Here is a 21310-nt window from a genome sequence, read left to right on the forward strand (position 1 = left end):
ATATCTGCAAATGATATAATAGTATCTCACACAGCTAGTAATTAACTTGATATAAGTTCAACATCTCATCAATGAGATAATGATTAAAACTTCATGTGTGTAAATTTTGTAGTCTCTTCATTTCCTGTTTTCACTGAAATAGATTTCATGTTTTAATCTATGTATTTTCATGTGGGCACATGTTGGAATAGACATTTCCCTCTAAACATTTTTAGATGAAGAGATAATATGGTGTATATTATCCCATAAATTGATTGTTTTCTATAAAATTGAGAAGGTATGAATTCGAGTTTCAGCTGTCGAAACACTTCTACTTTTCGATTTTACTCCAGAAACAATGCATCATTCATTGCATTCTATGAATAAACATGAGAGCTGGATGAGAGTGTACATCAAATTAGGCAATTTTGCGTTGTTAAATAAGCATTTGACATTGATTATGTTGATCATTTTCAGAGATATGGTTTTTTAGCGAAGTCTAGAAAAGTGACAGATTTTAAAAGATTTTATTGGAACAAAGAAGGGTTATATGTGGACTTTGATAATTATTGGAGTTTACCTCTTTCTTCTTTCGTATTATTTTGAAGTCAAGAATCAGAGAAAGATCGTTATAGAGGTAATTTTATTACTTTTCGTATCTGATTTATCCGTCATTCACGAATCGTTTAAAATACATAGGTATTGGCTTCCAACATTCTTTGTAACATATTTCTTACTGATTATATATATGTTTGCCATGAATTATTTTTATAATTGGAAAATTGATAAGGAAAAAAGACTTGATTCAAATGATATTGTCACAGAAGGAAATTCAAAATTTGTTACACAAATATTGATAGCAACTGCAGTATTTTCATTTATTTATTCATTTTATAACGAACTTGGATTGCGTACAATCTTAGCTATTAATATACTTACAAAGATATCAATAGATATATTTGAATGCTTGAAATTACCTGTAAATTAACTTGAAAATTTAAATTCAAACAAGATTCGAAAGAAATATTAATACATTTGAAATCACACAACATGATATTTTATTATTCCTGCTTTATAGGCAACAATTCAAAAATTTTATAGTGATATTCAATGAATTTCAGTCAAAGATTAGTTTTAATGTGTAAGTACGTATACCATTTTAGAGTATATACCAAAGTACCATGTATATCTCTTTATAATTTGTTTTGTATCTTATATTATTAAATCTTTTTTTTAAAAGTATCTTTGTTCATTCTTTCCCAATTAATTTCAATATGTATTGTCATTTATGTAATCATTTAATACAGTGTCAATAGTTAAATAAAAGAAAAATAGTATTTTATTTCTATATCTTTATAAATCAAAATCAGAATAACAATAAAACAACAAATTCATGTTCATGGTTCTTCATCTGAAGAAGGAATTTGGTCTGGATTCAAATTCAAAAGTTTTGCAAAGCAAACTTTCTTTCCAGTCATTATTTCATCGAAATATTTGTGTCTGAACTGCCAAGGAATGTATTGAATGTCCTTCTTCTCAAAAACTGGCTGAACAATGTCAACAGATTTCTGATCAATCAAATCTTGAAGAGTTTTGACATTGTTGATCTTGTATTTGCTCAGTAACTTCAATTGGAGATCAAAAGTATATGGTTTCTGCTGAAGAATAAAATCTTGAATAAAAATGTCGATTAAAGCTTCAGCTCCGTACTTTTGAAGGGCCTTTATGCAACTGAGAGTGAAAATCTCTTCGTATGGCAACTCAATTGTTACAGAAGGGTTAATAACTTTGAGATTTCTCAAAAGTATCAAAAATGGAGCCAAAGCAATATAAGTTTCGTTGTGCTTTGAATTAAATATCGCATTCTTGATAGAATTGATGAAAACATCGTAGTTTGGTGACTCAATTAAAAATGAAACAATATGTGGTGAAAATTCAATCAATATTGCAATGAAATATAAATAAGTCTCTAAAGATCTTAATGCTTCATCGTTCTTTTTGGTCAAACTCCTCTTTATTGACTCATTTATTAATCCATTTGCGATTTCTTTGTTGATTGGAAGGTTTTTCAACATAACAGTGGCAGAAGATATCATTGCAAAGGTAGTTGCATGAGAAGCGTACGACAAAAGCTTTAATAACATAAATTCTGGCAATTTTACGTGATTTGCAATGACAAGAAGAGGTAAAATGAGGGATGGTCTGTAATGGAATAGAAGTACTCGCCTAAATTGGTCTTTGTTTTTCGAAATAAATGTAATTATTGAATTATAAGCTTGATTTGCATGAAAATTGATCGAATCAGACTTGGAATCAGGTATCTGGGCAAGCATGATGTATTTCAGACACAAAAGAATGCTGTCAGCATTGGCTTCGTTGAGAATTGAAACATGAGATGAAAAATCATCAAAAATTTTGCCTAAAAAGTCAAAAAATAGGGTAAATATCTGAAACATGTAGTCCATTGTGATGATTGAATACAGATTTGGTACATTAAATATGAGATTACGTACATTATAAATTATTTTCAAAATTCTTATGGAATTTTCTTCAATAATCGACCTCATTGTTGTGAAATCGAATGAAGAAAAGCGAATAATGGCATTATAAACACTCTGAAGGTATAAATTTGTGTTTTTTGAAGGAGATATTTTTTCAAAATCCAAAATGAAGTTGGATAACTCAAAATTAAGTGGCTCAAGACTCAAAATGAAGTCTTCTGGTATGTATTTTCTATTTGTGTAAAAGAATTGAAAGAATAAATATCCAAATTTGGAAATTAACAAAGAATACTCTTCAGACTTGATGTATGTGAACAGTGAAGCCATTATACTTCTTCCCGCTGGATTTCTCAAGTTTTGGAAAAATGTTGGAATTATTGTGACGTTTTCTGGACTTAAGAAGGAAATATAGATGGAATACAAGAAGGATGACCTTGCTGAGTCACTGAGTTCAACAAATTTTCCTAATTTGACAAAATAATCTTGTGATTTGTTGAAATCTTGCGAAAAGAGTGGAAATGTAAAGAAATATGCCAATCTTAGTATTTGGTTCATGTAATTTCTATCGTTTTGTGAATACTTCGAATATCCCCTTAAAAACTCAATTGGACCGGGAAAATACTGGCACTGCTTGTTGTATTTGATCTCATTTGGCGAAAACTTCTTGGCCATGTATGGAAGAATCAATGACAGAGCTAATTGATTCTCTGGCTCTTTAAAAAGAACGCCAGAGAGAAGTTGGACTAATGAATCCGGCATCTCTTGTATCCATTGAGTTTTGTAATGAAGTGATTGGTTGTTGAATGCAACTAAAACCAAATAAATCTTTTTTAATTCGATATTTTCGCTATTTAAAGCAATTTTTGCTAACTGTAATTGCATAGGTCTGTACACAGGGAAATATACTCCGTTGTTGATCATGTAAATAAGATTTGCTGCAAATTTCGAAAAAATTATTTTTGAATTATTGCTTTCTAAGAAAGAAATGCATCTTAATATTAAATCTAATGACATTTCTAGATGAGGGGACGTTAATTTAAGAGCTTTACCGATAATGACTTTAAAAGGATATAAAAGTTTATCGATTAACTCTGGATTGTTTAAGAATTTGATCTCTTTTAGGTTGTAGTCACGAACAATGCTTTCTTCAGTTGCTTGTTTTGGTAAAATAGATAATGGATCTAATTGCAAAAAATATTCATGATTCATCCAACGAAAAAAGAGAACTTAATTTTTCAAATTTACTACTTACTCTGCACTTATAATCCATCAATACCGAATTATTGCAAAGATATCGCTTTGTGTATAAAATTCTAATGTGGCTTAAAATTGATCTCAAAGTTTTAAGCTCAAATAGCAAAATTTTGCTTCTAAGTAGTGAACGGAATCTAGACTAGCTATTGAAGCTTCCAGTTTATAATGAAATAAACTGTGAAATTTTTATCTGCATGAGAACTTAATCCAGCTCTAAAAGATTATTGCTGATCTCCAAATATATGGTGTTTCAAGCCATGTAATTTAGAAAAAAAAATTTTATATTTCATGGAAAAAATAAAAATGTAAATTGACAAACAAATATATACTAACTATTCTATTCAGAAAAAGGCGGTGGTGATGAGCTGCGTAAATTATCACCAATATATGGAAATTCTTGTATACTTATCCTTCGAAGAACATTTGCTGAAGGAGTATTAATCTTGATCCTCTGTAGTCTAAGACCTTGACGGGGAGGGGGTTTAACGGCTAATGGAATATTCCATAAATTATTTATCATTTTTACAGCCGCGTCGCCAAGCTGTTGGTCTCCTAAATAAATGTACGAATTTAGGATTTGATTTCTGAATTCTATCATTATTTCATCAAATCCTCGAATATTAAATGATTTTAGAAGATTGAGGAGTTGAGCTAATTTAAATTTCATGGTACATGTGGCTTTAGGATTTCGCATATGGTTAACAATTTCAAGAATAAAAAGTCTTGTGTCTGAAATCTTGAAATTTTCGACGCAATGTTTGATAGAAGTAATGTTTTGGAGATGCCATCCTCCGCCGGGAAAATTCATCTCAGACAAGAGGGAATCCTTGGCAGTCTGTAGTTCGTTGGATTGTCTCTGAGACATTTAAAATAAGAGGATAAATGCTATTTTGAATATAATCGTTGAAAATTGAAATTATGACTCATTTTTAATTTCGTGAATCATATGCAATATTAATCTAATATATTTTAATAACCTTGATATTGAAACAAAGAAAAGTGGTACACAAAAATTTTGAAAACCTAACGGGCCAGCTCAGTAAAAATATCTTGTATTACTATCAACAAATATAAATAATATTAACAAATTATAAATTAGTAGTCAATTTTATTTTGATTTTCTCAGAAAATTAAATTATCGTTTAAGATAGATATACATATTTTTACTTAATGGTTGACAATGATTCGATAAAAATTTGTTAAAAACTTTTTCAATAGAATATTTGAGATCCTTAGTTTGGCCGAATTGTTATAGACCGAAAATAGATTTTTTCAGTTTTCTCTTCAAATAATTGAAAGAATGATACTATTATAGGTTTATTATATTATATAGCATATAATCATGCTATAGCCGAAAATTATAAGTTTTGAGAAGATTGAATATAACACAAATAAATTTGAATGTAAGTTAAATTGCTTGTTGTTTTTAATAGCTATTTAATGAGAAATCCAATATTGCAAAATTCAAATTGAATGATTGAAAGAACAGAAAAAGTCATTCTTTTCAATTTCGAATATGTTTCATTGTATTTATAATTATATGGCAAATAAGATATTTAAACTTGATTTTTGAAGCAAAATTCACAAAATTGAAAAAATTCAAATAATTTTTATTCAAAAATAAACTAGTTATTTGAGTTTAATACTAATTATCTATTCAAACTACAAAGTTTGTAATTTAAAATATTTTGTGAGATCAGATTGAATTAATTCAAGGTTCTTTTCAATTAATATTAATGACCATATTACGCATTTTCGAACATTCTAAACCAAATATATAAAAATGGGAGACGAATGTTAAATTTGCTAGACATGGGGGAGTTGTCTGCAAAGTTTTAGCTCTTATCTCTAACAAAAAATTAATTTTTAAAAAAAAGACCGAATACGTTTCACAGCGAGAAAAAAATAAAAGGCAAGATAGAATTTTCTAGACATAAAGAAGTTGTTTACCGAGTTTTAGCTCTTATCTCTAACAAAAAATTAATTTTTAAAAAAAAGACCGAATACGTTTCACAGCGAGAAAAAAATAAAACTGTACACTGATTTTCATTTTAATTTCCAGTCACTTTACTTATTATTTTTTCTTTTTTCATTTTAATTATAAATTATTTCATAATACGTTTATTTACGTTACCATTTTCTTTATTCTTTTGAATTCCATACTAGACACTTATAGAATATTTTGATTGTTAACGTACTTCATTAGAATGAATCCTTACAAAGGGTATGTCGATCGAATTTACCTAATTGGTATTTCCAATCAGATTGAAGAAGGTAAAATGACATGGGAAGAAGCTTGCACCCATGTTCCCATCGCCCCAACCCTTCAATCAAATGATTTCAAATATTTAGATGTTTCAAAATCTTTTTACAAAATCAATTTAGCTTACAGAATATCCCATTGCCTAAAGGCAAGAAAGGTCGTAGGGTCAATCCCTACGACCAAATCAAAGCTCTTGCTGTGATACATGACCACTGGGCCTTTCCCTGTGGTCAAACAAAACAATGGAAACGTTTGAAATTACAACAAATTGATGTATCTTATAGAGAAGTACGCAGATACTTCAAAGAAAATCATTTCACCAAGACGCGATTAGAGCATGCCGGGCCAGAAACAGCAGTAAGATATTGGGCGCTTTCACCCAATCTTATCTGGCACGCAGATGTTCATTATTTTAGGGGTGTTCGTGGCCAGTATATTTATGGCATAATCGACGATTTTAGCCGCAAAGTCCTAGCGTGTATACAAATACCAGATATGCTGGCAGCGACGACAGCGAACGTTGCGGCTTCCGCCTTCATTGAATTTGGCGCCCCTTATTGTTTCTGGACCGACAACGGTTCAGAAAATAGGGGCGCCTTTCAAGATCTACTTGATCTTTGGGGCGTCCAATGGCGGCATACAGACTCTCATTCTCCCTACCAAAATGGGAAGATTGAGAGATTCTGGCCGACATTGGAGCGCTGCCAAAGCATTCAGGCTATTCCTGCCTTTATTTGGGAGTACAATAATAACACACCGCATGAAGATCTCCCAATTAATCCATTAACTGGAACAAATTACACGCCAAATCAAATGTATCAGCTGAAACCGAAATACACAAATGCAGATACAGAAAGGTTGTGGCAAATATGGGATACAGATACAGGCATGACCGCTGTTGACACATTCACAGCGTAATAATAAACATAATTTTTTAATTTCATTTTTAACAAGTTTTTTTAAATGTATGTAATGAATAATTCATTAGAATATGATAATGCACATTGTAACAGAATAGAACAATCACCAATTTTTTTTTGAAATTAAAAAATAAAAGTAAAAAGTATAAAGTAATCTAACCAAAAAAGACATTTAAAAGAATTTTGGAAAAAACAGAATAAGGATAATGATATTATTTTAGATACACAATCGATGTACTGAAGAATAATCCGGTAAAATGATGATATAAAATTAGATTATTTTACAATTAGCTAAAAGAATAAAACTATAATATAAAATAAATGAAGTTTAATGAAACAAGAAAGGTTAAATAAATAATAAAGATTTTTATTTTATATCAGTATTGAGAAGAAGTAACAGCTGACACTTGGTAGACAACTTCTTTATGTCTAGAAAATTCTATCTTGCCTTTTATTTTTTTCTCGCTGTGAAACGTATTCGGTCTTTTTTTTAAAAATTAATTTTTTGTTAGAGATAAGAGCTAAAACTCGGTAAACAACTTCTTTATGTCTAGAAAATTCTATCTTGCCTTTATTTTTTTCTCGCTGTGAAACGTATTCGGTCTTTTTTTTAAAAATTAATTTTTTGTTAGAGATAAGAGCTAAAACTCGGTAAACAACTTCTTTATGTATAGAAAATTCTATCTTGCCTTTTATTTTTTCTCGCTGTGAAACGTATTCGGTCTTTTTTTTAAAAATTAATTTTTTTTAGAGATAAGAGCTAAAACTCGGTAAACAACTTCTTTATGTATAGAAAATTCTATCTTGCCTTTTATTTTTTCTCGCTGTGAAACGTATTCGGTCTTTTTTTTAAAAATTAATTTTTTGTTAGAGATAAGAGCTAAAACTCGCGTAAACAACTTCTTTATGTCTAGAAAATTCTATCTTGCCTTTTATTTTTTTCTCGCTGTGAAACGTATTCGGTCTTTTTTTTTAAAAATTAATTTTTTGTTAGAGATAAGAGCTAAAACTCGGTAAACAACTTCTTTATGTATAGAAATTCTATCTTGCCTTTTATTTTTTTCTCGCTGTGAAACGTATTCGGTTTTTTTTAAAAATTAATTTTTTGTTAGAGATAAGAGCTAAAACTCGGTAAACAACTTCTTTATGTATAGAAAATTCTATCTTGCCTTTATTTTTTTCTCGCTGTGAAACGTATTCGGTCTTTTTTTTAAAAATTAATTTTTTGTTAGAGATAAGAGCTAAAACTCGGTAAACAACTTCTTTATGTCTAGAAAATTCTATCTTGCCTTTTATTTTTTCTCGCTGTGAAACGTATTCGGTCTTTTTTTTAAAAATTAATTTTTTGTTAGAGATAAGAGCTAAAACTCGGTAAACAACTTCTTTATGTCTAGAAAATTCTATCTTGCCTTTTATTTTTTTCTCGCTGTGAAACGTATTCGGTCTTTTTTTTAAAAATTAATTTTTTGTTAGAGATAAGAGCTAAAACTCGGTAAACAACTTCTTTATGTCTAGAAAATTCTATCTTGCCTTTTATTTTTTTCTCGCTGTGAAACGTATTCGGTCTTTTTTTTAAAAATTAATTTTTTGTTAGAGATAAGAGCTAAACTCGGTAAACAACTTCTTTATGTCTAGAAAATTCTATCTTGCCTTTTATTTTTTTCTCGCTGTGAAACGTATTCGGTCTTTTTTTTAAAAATTAATTTTTTGTTAGAGATAAGAGCTAAAACTCGGTAAACAACTTCTTTATGTCTAGAAAATTCTATCTTGCCTTTTATTTTTTTCTCGCTGTGAAACGTATTCGGTCTTTTTTTTAAAAATTAATTTTTTGTTAGAGATAAGAGCTAAAACTCGGTAAACAACTTCTTTATGTATAGAAAATTCTATCTTGCCTTTTATTTTTTTCTCGCTGTGAAACGTATTCGGTCTTTTTTTTAAAAATTAATTTTTTGTTAGAGATAAGAGCTAAAACTCGGTAAACAACTTCTTTATGTATAGAAAATTCTATCTTGCCTTTTATTTTTTTCTCGCTGTGAAACGTATTCGGTCTTTTTTTTAAAAATTAATTTTTTGTTAGAGATAAGAGCTAAAACTCGGTAAACAACTTCTTTATGTCTAGAAAATTCTATCTTGCCTTTTATTTTTTTCTCGCTGTGAAACGTATTCGGTCTTTTTTTTAAAAATTAATTTTTTGTTAGAGATAAGAGCTAAAACTCGGTAAACAACTTCTTTATGTATAGAAAATTCTATCTTGCCTTTTATTTTTTTCTCGCTGTGAAACGTATTCGGTCTTTTTTTTAAAAATTAATTTTTTGTTAGAGATAAGAGCTAAAACTCGGTAAACAACTTCTTTATGTATAGAAAATTCTATCTTGCCTTTTATTTTTTTCTCGCTGTGAAACGTATTCGGTCTTTTTTTTAAAAATTAATTTTTTGTTAGAGATAAGAGCTAAAACTCGGTAAACAACTTCTTTATGTATAGAAAATTCTATCTTGCCTTTTATTTTTTTCTCGCTGTGAAACGTATTCGGTCTTTTTTTTAAAAATTAATTTTTTGTTAGAGATAAGAGCTAAAACTTTGCAGACAACTCCCCCATGTCTAGCAAATTTAACATTCTTCTCCCATTTTTATATATTTGGTTTAGAATGTTCGAAAATGCGTAATATGGTCATTAATATTAATTGAAAAGAACCTTGAATTAATTCAATCTGATCTCACAAAATATTTTAAATTACAAACTTTGTAGTTTGAATAGATAATTAGTAATAAACTCAAATAACTAGTTTATTTTTGAATAAAAATTATTTGAATTTTTTCAATTTTGTGAATTTTCCTTCAAAAATCAAGTTTAAATATCTTATTTGCCATATAATTATAAATACAATGAAACATATTCGAAATTGAAAAGAATGACTTTTTCTGTTCTTTCAATCATTCAATTTGAATTTTGCAATATTGGATTTCTCATTAAATAGCTATTAAAAACAACAAGCAATTTAACTTACATTCAAATTTATTTGTGTTATATTCAATCTTCTCAAAACTTATAATTTTCGGCTATAGCATGATTATATGCTATATAATATAATAAACCTATAATAGTATCATTCTTTCAATTATTTGAAGAGAAAACTGAAAAAATCTATTTTCGGTCTATAACAGTATAGTTTTTGTTAATTGATTAAGAATTGTTGAATAAAATTCTGGAACTTCGTCAATTTCTTTGATTCCTTCTTGAAGCGTTGAAATTTCTTATTGACTCTCTTTTTATAACTTTTGAAAGAAACCGTAAAAATTGTGAAACATGCTTTTTAATAAAAAACAATTTTGATGAAAACCATAAATTAATTTAAAATTGAAATAAATTTTTGAAATCTATGATATTGAATAAAAAAATTTATAGTGTAGATATTGATATAGATATAGATGTTAATTTTAATATAAAAAAAAAAGGTAGTGGGGCCTCCAGGCACTTCGTGCCCTCTAGCCCTGAAGATGTTTAGTATAACTTTGTCCGGACAAGTAAGGGTCTATCGTCGCTACAGGAAAAGTTACGGGCGTTCCAAGGAAGTATACTTTGAGAAGCCTTTTCCCCTTATAGAATGAGATAGGACGGTTATTTTACAAAACTGACAACACTTTGACCGAGTAGTTTTTTGTGCTGAACAAAAAGTGTCATATAAACATCTGTCAAAAACCGTTTTTTACTTCACTTAAAATGCCACGTAAGCTACGTAAGAATATACGTAAGAGGAAGGGAGCATTGAAACATCCAATAGTAAAACTGACACCACAACAACAGTTGCAACAACAAATGATGAATGACCCCACTATGTTGCAACAAATGTCAAGCAACCCTATGCTTTTAAACCGAGTTATTGGTGCACAGAGTGGAGGTTTAAGAGCGGCACTTTTAGCGAAAATGGCAGGCTATGGTGGAGCTGCAGACGGAACAGCTTATAACCCTCAAAGTCAAATGAATTTGAGTTCACTCAAAAATCAAATAACAGATGTCAAAAAGTCAAACATAGACATACAGAAACAAATAAGTGAAAACGAAAAGAAACTAGAATATGACAGACACACAAAGAAACTCAATGAGTTAAACGTAGAGAAAAAGAAGAAAGAAGAACAACTGAAAGAACTAAGTACAGAGGAATATGCGAAAAAAGTGTCAGAAAAAGCAGCAGAAGTAGCAAAAATGGAACAAGATGTTATAAATTTGAAAAACCATACTACTCAATATAAAGTACTGAAAGATGAAGAAATAAAACAAAAAGCCCTGAAGACATATATGGATAGCGATGAGTATAAAAAAGAAGTTGAAGCAAATGTAAAGGCAGAAAAACTTTTACAGTTGCAAAACCAAACCGTACAGTATGAAAACTTAGCACAAGAAAGTAAAAATAACGACGCAGCCATGCAAAAGGCAATGAAAAGCGCAGAATATATAAAAGCTAATAATGACTGGTTAGATGCCCAAGCCAACGCCAAAGCAGCCCAACTTATAGGGTCAATAAGGACAAAAATACAAGCGGATGAAGACAGTTCAAATGAAGCTTTAATGAATGCTGACTTTAAGAACGCCTTCGAAGCTCTTCATAGTAAGGTGAAACTAGTGAACGACTTCTCATCTGGAAAGAAACTGAAGTCTGAAGGTTTCGACAACGAGTTAAGAGAAGTAGCACAAAATATGACGAAAATAACAGATGCAGCAACGAGACAGGCAGTTCAAAGTGCCTATGACGCCGTTAGAGCAACTGTTGTGGAAAGTCAAGAAAAAGAGTTACAACAGACCAAAACAGACCTAGTAAATGCTTTCTTAAGAACGAAAAGTCAGGTAGGACATTATGCTGCAGATGGAACATATGTGCCAGCTGGTGGAACTTATATACCACCAAACCCTCCAAGAGAAGCACCTGCACCAGGACTACCTAAAACATTTACATCGTCACATGGACACAGACACAGGCATGCACCAAAACCAACACAACAACCAACACAACAACCAACAGTTCAAAACACTGCACCACAACCAACAGTTCAAAACACTGCACCACAACTAACAGTTCAAAATCCAGCACCACAACCAACAGTTCAAAATCCAGCACCACAACCAACAGTTCAAAATCCAGCACCACAACCACAAACAGAGCAAGGACATAAAAGAAGTAGAGAACAAGGAAACCAAGAATTCTTAAAAATGCTTAAGGAAAATTATGGTTACCCAGATACTCTTGACTTTAGTGACAGATATAAAGAAGCTATTAGAAAGTTCAAGGAAGGAAATACTGACCCGAACCTATTTAGCTTTATGGTTCAGCACCAAATGGGATATAATTTCAAACCTGGAAAATACAAGCTCGCTAAGGGATATGATTTAATAGCATATCATCCAAATGACATGGATGAATTTACTCGAGATATTTGGTGTCAGATAAATGATAATTCAACTATCTTCATGAAACGCGTAAAAAATAGAGACGGAACGAAGAAGAAAGGGTTATGAATGCGGATGGCTTAAATAGGGAACTTGTTAAAAACGTCTCGGAATATATGAAATGCCAGCAGATGAGGTACAAGAAACTCCACAGGAAGAAAGTTCAGATACAACCAGACATGGAAGAAATAGTTCGCAACAACAGCTAGAAGAGCCTGAAGGAAAACGAACAAGTTCCCTCCTTTGGAAACTAACTTCACAGAACTAGATGAAGATTTGGAACAGCCGAAAAATCTTGACCCCCAACAAGAGTATGCGGAGAATATGGAATCTTTCCAAGAGTCTAAGAAAAATTCGGCTGACATAGTAGAAGAATATCGAAAAATGTTCGCCGACATACAAAAGACTCCAACATCAGATGAAAATATTCAGCATAGAATGGAAGAACTGAAAGAAAGTGTACGCAAATACAACAATCCTTTTTACTTACGACCATATAACGTTCAATCTTTGGCTGAACTCGGTGAAAATAAAAGGTTAAATTTCACCAAAACATATAGAAATGAAACATTGTTTAAAGTTCATTCAGAACCTAACCAATATGGAAACAAACCTACTTTTGTTTCTGCAGACTATGGAACTACAATGAGATGGGGTCATAAAGCTAATCCGGATAGGTGGTTCATAAACTTACAACCACAATTCCAAGAAGTTGTAGACGCAATGGAAGTGAATGGTGAACCAGATATAGCTGGTTTTTCAGCGCGGCTTAATGCCATTGAAAGATATGAAAGATGCAGATATTTTGGACCAGTATGAAATGAACATGGCTGATGGAAATATAACACCTGACGTTCTAGAACATTTATCTCAAAGAACTACACAGAACCATAGAGATGGTATATTTGGTGAAGAGTTTAGAAAGAAAGTTAGGGAGATAGAAGGAAGAGAACCTATTGTACATGACCTTGCAAACGAAAGTTTGCAAAATGTCATAAAAACTTACTTTGCAGACAATGAACTGAGAAGGGATGAATATTTAAGAAAACTCAAATGGACAGTACCAAATGAAATGTTAGTTATTGAAAAACATGTTCCTTGACAAAAATAAAACCAACTACAGATAAAATGACGCAAGACTGAAACATTGGTAAAAGCTTTCCCATTCACAAAAGATATTATTGGTAACATGGAAAGAAAAACCAGAATGGCTACAAAAACATATATTTGGAAACGAGCTTATTCCATATGGACAAGCTCTGTTTGAGAGCTTGAACCGGAAACTCAGGAAAGAGTCATGCAAACAATACGCGAAGACTCAAATACAAACTATGACGAAATCTTTCTAGGATATAGGTTACCTGAGATGGGCGACCAGAGCCCAAAGGCAAAAAAGGACATGGAAATTTACAACATACTAGGTGAACATGAGGCAAAGATGCAACAACTGAAGCAGAGGGCAAGTTACCAAAAGCGACACCAAAGAAGAAAGAGTAGAACAAAGTGAAAGTAGTGAAGAAGTAACTTCATCTAGTGAAAGTAGTGGCAATGAAGGAAAAAGAAGAGTTAAAAAACTCAGTCAGGAAGAAAGTAAAGCTTGGTCCGAGTGGGTTCTATTATGACACATAAATCCAACTATTCTATATTTTTACCCATATGAAATGTACGCCGCTCAGAATATAACGCCAACAGTTTTGGATGCCATGAACGGAAATGTTTCCGAATGGTATAACGAATGCGACAATGCCATTAGAAGGTCAGAAATAGTTCCTGGAACTTACGAATATACAACTGCTGTTTCTTATGGAAACGTAAAGGTGAGTTTGGAGAAGGTTCTTCAACAACAGTAGATATTGCTTGCGACAGGTTTCATATTATTTCTATTGACAACTCATTCTTATACGTGGAACAAGACATTGAAATAAAACCTTCTGCCAAGTTGTCTGACAAGAAAGGTTGCAATGGAATTTTCTATGTCGGATACCAATATCTCCAGAAGTTTTCATGGGATATAAGATATATTCTAACTCTGACTTAGTTCAAACAGTACAATGGGCAAAACTATGAATGGTTCGCTTTGAGAAACTCAGTACAACCACAAGCTAGAGAACAAACAGACCAGTATGCAAATATTGAGAAAATAAGAAGACTTGACCCTAAACGTTCCAGGAGTTTATGTTAACCTTTCTGGACAAACTGCAGCAGCAGTAACCAAAGTAAAACTGAAACTTAGAGTTCCTTTGTCATCTTTCCTCATCTTCAGGTTTTTAAGATACTTGGCCAAACTGGGCAGGAAAAATTTCTATCGAACTTACTCCAAGCAAAAATAACTTAGTCATTGCACCAACACAAGACCCATTCACTATTACACACGTAAAGGAACAAATCAAACGTCATTCGCCGAATTTTGCAAAGACAAAGTTGACTTAGACTTTGGTTTCTCAAACTTCAACAATGAAGTAAACTATTATTTCAATGCTGCTGAAACTGCTTGGGACCCAGTTAAGTTCACATGCGAAAATTTGAATGCAAGAGAATAGAAAGCAGACTTGCAGTCTATATGTTGGACCCAGATATTTCAAATGCTTTAGCTGCCAAATATATTGCAGTTCCACTTATGTTCCCTATACACCAAATATCTGTCAAAGACTTTGCAGGTGAAGTTGGAAACCAAAGTGCTGACCCAGGTGCAAGAACAGATATTGCTTTAACAACTGCAATGAAACATGCAGATACTATGTTTGTACTGTTCAGACGAACTATAAATGACTATTCTTGTTTCTACAACCCCGGTATTAAATATCATATAAACATAGATGGCAAATATTATCCAAGAGAAGAATATCTACAGTTGAGGATATGAGGTCATACAACTTGACATTAGATGCTATGAACTTTAACAACAACTTCACAACAACCATTAACCCTGAAATGCAAAGTTCTATTATGCCATATGTGAAAGTATGGACTCATACAGGAGGTCAAAAAACTCAATATACAAATGGAGACCGTTCAAACTTTTGGCTTGGCATTCCATTTGCTGACTCAGAAGACTTTATGGGTGGTATTTCAACTGTTGGTACTGTACAAATACAATATACTGGTGACAGAGACGGTCCAGATGAACTGAGAGCAAAGAAGTTTACAAAACCAATAGCACTTTTCACGGAAGATGCTCTTTTGAAGATTCGTTCGATGAAACCTGCTGGGGCTCCTCAGATTGGCATAACGACAGCTTCCATCGAGCAGATTTTGGCAGCAGGTCAGTAAGTTGTTCTTGAACTGACTTCTCTCCGTCAAATATTGACAGTACGCCAGTTTGACATAATATTGTAAGATAAACTTACCTTTAGAAATATCTGTAAGTTTTGTTGTTATATTTTTGTCAACGTCAAGAACTTTCACCATTTCAGTTATACCAACTTTCTTTGCTTTATGGAAATATTTTGGTTCAGCAAATATGCTATTCTATAACATTTTCCATGTTTGTGTAAAGAACTATTCTGTCAATGTATTTGTATTGTTTGTGTGTGTAAACTTTGTTCTGCTTCAATTCGAAGAGATACTCGAATACGTCCATCTTTTTATTCTAAGTAAAATGTCATTTCCGAAAAATAGAAGCGTGAGTGTTTCAAAAGTTTAATGGCGGTGGCAGATGTGAAGTTAAATTCACCAACTCAAACAAACAGTCAAAGTGTTGTTGTCAATGTCAAAGACAGAGATGTTGAAGTGGGGAAACCATACGAGGACGAAGATGGTATAACAATTGTTCCTGTAAAAGAACAACCAACATATCCTGAAGTTAGCAGAGACTTAAGTTCTGTTGCAGATATTCGAAACGACTACCAACAACTGAAAGACAAACTTCAAACTCAGGAGAAGATTTGTCAAGCTTTAAGTATAATGTTAAACTTGGTCGAACACAACCCTGTAAAAGTGAACTCATATGTCATTGCACCTCATGAAGTCTTGAAAGAACTATTGAAACTTTTGACAGAGGCAGACGATATAAACATCAAAGAAATAGAACCCGACATTAGTTGCTGTGGTGTTTCATATAATGTCATTGACAAGATATACGTTATGAAAGGAGGTGAAACGTTGAACTTAAAGTATAGTTTCCCAGACGTCATAAAAATATTTGACGACCACAACATTTCATTAAAATTTATTTGCTAAGTAAAAATGTCAAAACTTCTTGAAAGATGTTTGAAGAAAAATAATATAGACTTTATTTCATGTAAAGGACTTTACACACTTTTGAACGATATGAAAGACCCTGTTTTGTTTGTTCGTGTAGACAAAGGAAAGTTCTATGTCTTTACAAAATATTTGAACTTCTTAGACAGAGAACTTCAAGAAACGCCATGTGAAAGTTTAGATGAAGTTCTTCTCCACTTTCAGAAAAACTTTTAAATATATATAAATGGCAGAAGATATAATGGTTTATACTATTACGACTAAAAACCCGGTCATATAATTCTATAACAACAAACTTACAAAGTCCTCAAGGACGGTATTGTAAACTAACTTTAAACACAATGACGACTAAAGCCTGTTTTGCTCTTTTGACACCAGAAGACTTTATTGTTGTGAATGGTAAAAAATACTCCTTTGAAGATACTTACTCAGATATACCACCAACAGGTTTTGTTGACTTATTTAATACTTTAAGTACGGGTGTAACATGTGCTGCAACTAGAGCAGGTTTCATTATGTTTGGATGTCCGACTGAGTTTACTATAAACGATATGAGCTATAATACAAAACTTATTTCTGGTTTTTACTACCAACAGTTTCCTATAACAGGAAAAGGTGTCATACAAGGAATGTCTATTCCATTGACATTAAGCACACCAATCTTATATATTGTTTCAAACTTAGGTTCAAAGTGTTATTCGAATGTCGACAGAAACTATTATGACCAAAAGATACTTATGCGTATAAACAATACTTTCTCTGCTGGTTTGCCTATTGTTCATTCGAATGCAGAATTTTCAACCTTAGTGAACTCAAACACTTTGGCAAGTATAACGTTGACATTAGTTGACGCAAGCTTTGTTCCTGTAAAACTTTTATGTCCTATGTATTTGTCAATGACGGCAGAAAGTTTCGAATTGGAAGATGCAACTGGTGAAAGTATTGTATTACAAGAACAACTTCAACAACAAATAGCTCAAGAACAACAAATGCAACAAATGCAACAACAAAGTCAAGAATAAAAAAAATATTTTTTTTTATTTTTATAAAAATGTACAGAATAGATGTTTCAGATTTTTATGACTTCCAAGCATTCAGAAATATGTGTCCATTTCGAGACTATAACAAAGCAGTCGAGAATTTGAAACGTTTAGTCATTTATGTCGACTCTGCCCCAGAATGTTATGTTATGAAAGAATGGGATGTTGTCTTTAACAAACCTAAAGCGACAATAGTTTCAGACAAGAATGTAGACAGAAACTTAAGAAAATAAAAGTCGTACAAGTTGGCATGAAGATGTTAGATGCTTGGATATCTTATTGTCAAAGTTAGAAGATTTTTTCAGTTCGAGGTATAAAGTTCTATACACCTTCTCCAAACTTCTATTCTATCTTCACTGGATATAAATATGAACAAGTAGAATGGAAAGAAAATATTATAGAAGCTTGGTTAGACCATGTCAAAGAAATTATATGCAATGGAAACGAAAGAGTCTATGAGTATATCTTATGTTGGTTTGCAAACATCTTACAACATCAAGTGCTAAGAATGAAACTGCTCTCATTATAATTGGAAAACAAGGAACTGGTAAGAACACATTCTTTACAGATATTTTGTGCAAACTGTTAGAGGGCTATTCGAACCCGAATATGACAAACTTAGAAAACATCTGTGGCAAGTTTAACTCCTCAATAGAGAATATGAAACTTATAGTTTGCAATGAACTTCAAAGTATAGATACAACAAAAGTTTTGAACTCAGATGCTTTGAAGAGTCTTATAACAGACAAAGTTGGAGTTGTTGAAAGAAAATATAAAGACCAAAGAGTTTGTGAAAATGTTGCAAACTTCATTATGGTTTCAAACAATGCTGTTCCGATGAAGTTAGAAAGTTCTGACAGAAGATATGTAGTTGTCAGAACGTCAGATTCTCATATGCAAGATACAGAATATTTTGACGACTTAGCAGAAACTTTGACATCTGACTTTTACAACCACTTGTTCTCATACTTTATGACATTAGATATTTCAAAGTTCAATCCAAGACAAATTCCACATACCGAAGAGAGACAAACATTGTTAGAAGCAAACAAGAGTGTATATGAACTGTTCATAGATGAAATGACTTTGAGTGTTTAGATGAAAGGTCATTGTACGATTCGTATAAACAATATTGTCAAGAAATGGTTATATGACAGCGTCTAAACGAACATTCTTGGCAAATGTCAAAAGTCTTTTAGATGTTCAGAATGGTGTATATACAAAGAAAAATTTTTATGAGTAAATTTTTTAAAAAATATTTTTTTTATCCGATAGAAAAGATGGCAAAATTCATCTCAGTAAACAAGTACATGTCAGGACTTAAAGAAGAACTAGACCCATTCACATATTTGAATGTTTACTTCTACATTTTGAAAAGTCTTCATTCAGCAAAGTTTGGAACATCGAACCAGTTAAGTTTGCTATTGTGACTAAATGGTGCGAAATTTGAAGACTTAGACATAGAAGGTTTGTTAGCAGTCAAAGAAGTTTTACAGAAGGTTTTCAAACCTTAAAGAAGGCAAAGCATACAAACTTGTTATACCTTATGAACCAAAGAAAGCAGACGACTATGAATATTATGAGTCTAAGATAGTTGAAGTTCAAGGTAAATTGGTAAAAAGATTTTAGAGTCTAAGCCAGTGTTTGCTCCTAAAGAGGAAGAGAACATTGACATTGACCCAGAAATGTTCTAAAAATAAAATTTTATTTTTACATGTCAAATTTCTTTTTCTCTGGAACTGGTTCAGGTTCTTTCTTCTCTTCTTCTACTTTCTTTTTTTCTTTTCTTTCTTCTCTTCTTTTCTGGTGGAGTTATGTCAAATTTGGCGCAACTATATTTATGTAAGTTCTTTGTCCTTTAATAGCTCTTCTATTCTGTTTTCTATTTTCATCTTCAAGAACAGCGCATGTGTCTTCTTTGCATTCTAAGAACTTTTGTTGGACTTATCTTTCCAAGAGGCGTCATCTCTGTCAACAAGTCTGTCATTGACAAATTTTAAGACTTCTCTGCTTAATGTTTTATGGTTCTTGTCATATTCCCAGAAACAGAACTTTAGAACAAATTCCCCTTTCTTGTTTACACTATGTAAGATTTTGGTCGACAGATGTTTTGCTGTCGAAAAGCTTGTCTCGAATATAGATAGCGAAATCGCTAGACATTTTCTAAAAGATAAAAATTTTAATTTTTCTAAAAATATGTTAGAAAAAAAGTTTGCTGACATTGACAAAAAATTGAGAATGTTTTAAACAAGAACAAGAGGAAGTTAGAAAATGCTCAGATAAAGCCTATACATGACAAGTTCTTATTTGCTCAGAATGGTATAACAGGTCTAATTGCACCACCTGGTCGGGTAAGACTTTCACTTATCTTAAAATGGCTGCACAACAACAAGAACTAGATGAGAAGAACCCATTCTATGAGTTAGTAGTCATTTGTAGTACTTCTGGTCAATTTGACCAAACGTCAATTCGTTCAAAGATATTATAAAGAAGTCTAAGTTAGTATGTATAAAGGATACTGAGTTGTTAGATTGGATAAAGAAGTACCAAAGAAGAGTTTTTGAAGTATAATGCTATAAATGAGTATATAAATTTAAGTTTAAAGACCCAAATGAGGAAATGCAGAGAAATATTAGAGAAGAAACACTTCAGAAACAAACAGAAAGAGATAGAATACATTTCGAAGAAATTGCAATCTTACGATTGGAAGACTTACCCTCATAGATGTCTTCTTATCTTAGATGACTTTGCTTCTCATCCTTTGGCTTAAGAATAGAGAACAAGATATGTGTCGAATTCTTAAGACTCAGACACTTTAACATCTCAGTCGTCATTTGTGTACAGACAGCAAGAGTTTAAGTAAGGATGTAAAGAGAATACTTACTGACATTGTACTTTTCCCCGGATTGTCCGAAGACGATTTCATGGAACTTATGAAAGAGTCCATGGCAGGTAAGTTTGACAGATATGAACTATGGGAGAAGTACAAAGTCATACAAGACCCTCATACTTCTTTCAGAATTCATATCTACGCAAACAAAGTTAAATTGTAAAAAGTCAAGCTTGAAAAATAAAGAGTTCATTTACTCTACTTGTTTGAAGTTGTCAAAATACTCTGTTATTTTTTCTTTCAGTAGCGGTAAGTCTTCTTTGAATGTAAGTATTGTACAACCTTTCATATCATAGTGTGTTTGAGGTAACGTATCTTGAACTATTTGTTTCACATCTTCATTCGGTGTCATTGAAATCGGTAAGTTTTCGCGATAGAACCAATTTCTGTCAGATTTGTAAATCTTAGCAAGGTCGTAAAAGCTTTTGTTGTTTCTTCTGACTAAATGCAACATAACCATATCTTTATCTTCTTCTTTCTCCAACTCTTCAGTATAAATCATATACTTATAGTTCTTTTCCTTTCCTTTTGGTACTGAACGTGGTATTCTTTTCTGAATGCTTTTGTCTTTTGCTTCAATGACTTCTCTTTTGCTTGAAGTTTCTTTTCCATCTCTTCACGTTCTTGTCTATGAATTTCGTCAAGAAGTCTGTAAATATTCCAAGCATAACGGGGCGAAGCCCACATTGCAACAGCATTTACAAGAAGTCTATGTACATACCAACCTCTCAAACCATTTGGCAAATTTTTACGATTTTATGAGTTTTAGGCGACCCGAAAAAGTCGTCTCGCTGTGCTTCGCTCAAAAGTTCTTGTGTGCTT

The 21310-nt window shown here is 31.9% G+C and overlaps 4 protein-coding genes and 2 pseudogenes across 6 annotated transcripts, besides 5 other annotated features; 4 read left to right on the forward strand and 2 right to left on the reverse strand.

Moving 5' to 3' along the window:
- Positions 1-1376: 1376 nt before the first annotated feature.
- TVAGG3_0620560 (uncharacterized protein) lies at positions 1377-3689 on the reverse strand (the record flags this gene model as incomplete). Its single annotated transcript, XM_001316306.1, has 1 exon — positions 1377-3689. The coding sequence occupies one exon, from the start codon at positions 3687-3689 to the stop codon at positions 1377-1379; it is 2313 nt and encodes a 770-aa protein (XP_001316341.1).
- Positions 3690-4031: 342 nt separating this feature from the next.
- Positions 4032-4611, reverse strand: TVAGG3_0620570 (uncharacterized protein; the record flags this gene model as incomplete). The annotated part of the gene is made up of 1 exon (XM_001316307.1): positions 4072-4599. The coding sequence occupies one exon, from the start codon at positions 4597-4599 to the stop codon at positions 4072-4074; it is 528 nt and encodes a 175-aa protein (XP_001316342.1).
- Positions 4612-4983: 372 nt separating this feature from the next.
- Positions 4984-5766: a mobile genetic element.
- Positions 5767-6039: 273 nt separating this feature from the next.
- Positions 6040-6912: a mobile genetic element.
- Positions 6913-9237: 2325 nt separating this feature from the next.
- Positions 9238-10078: a mobile genetic element.
- Positions 10079-10252: 174 nt separating this feature from the next.
- Positions 10253-10301: a mobile genetic element.
- A 2645-nt stretch (positions 10302-12946) lies between these two features.
- Positions 12947-21310: part of a mobile genetic element that runs on past the window's edge.
- TVAGG3_0620630 (protein of unknown function, DUF4106 family) lies at positions 15218-15628 on the forward strand (the record flags this gene model as incomplete). The annotated part of the gene is made up of 1 exon (XM_051240335.1): positions 15218-15628. One exon carries the CDS (start codon positions 15218-15220, stop codon positions 15626-15628), a length of 411 nt encoding a protein of 136 aa, XP_051086922.1.
- On the forward strand, positions 16262-16537 carry TVAGG3_0620640 (protein of unknown function, DUF4106 family; the record flags this gene model as incomplete). The annotated part of the gene is made up of 1 exon (XM_051240336.1): positions 16262-16537. One exon carries the CDS (start codon positions 16262-16264, stop codon positions 16535-16537), a length of 276 nt encoding a protein of 91 aa, XP_051086923.1.
- TVAGG3_0620650 lies at positions 17748-18590 on the forward strand (annotated as a pseudogene). The gene has a single exon. A coding segment is annotated over exon 1 (843 nt).
- On the forward strand, positions 20217-20665 carry TVAGG3_0620660 (annotated as a pseudogene). The gene has a single exon. A coding segment is annotated over exon 1 (449 nt).

This window comes from Trichomonas vaginalis, chromosome III (assembly GCF_026262505.1).
Source record: "Trichomonas vaginalis G3 chromosome III, whole genome shotgun sequence".
NCBI classification, from domain to species: domain Eukaryota; phylum Parabasalia; order Trichomonadida; family Trichomonadidae; genus Trichomonas; species Trichomonas vaginalis.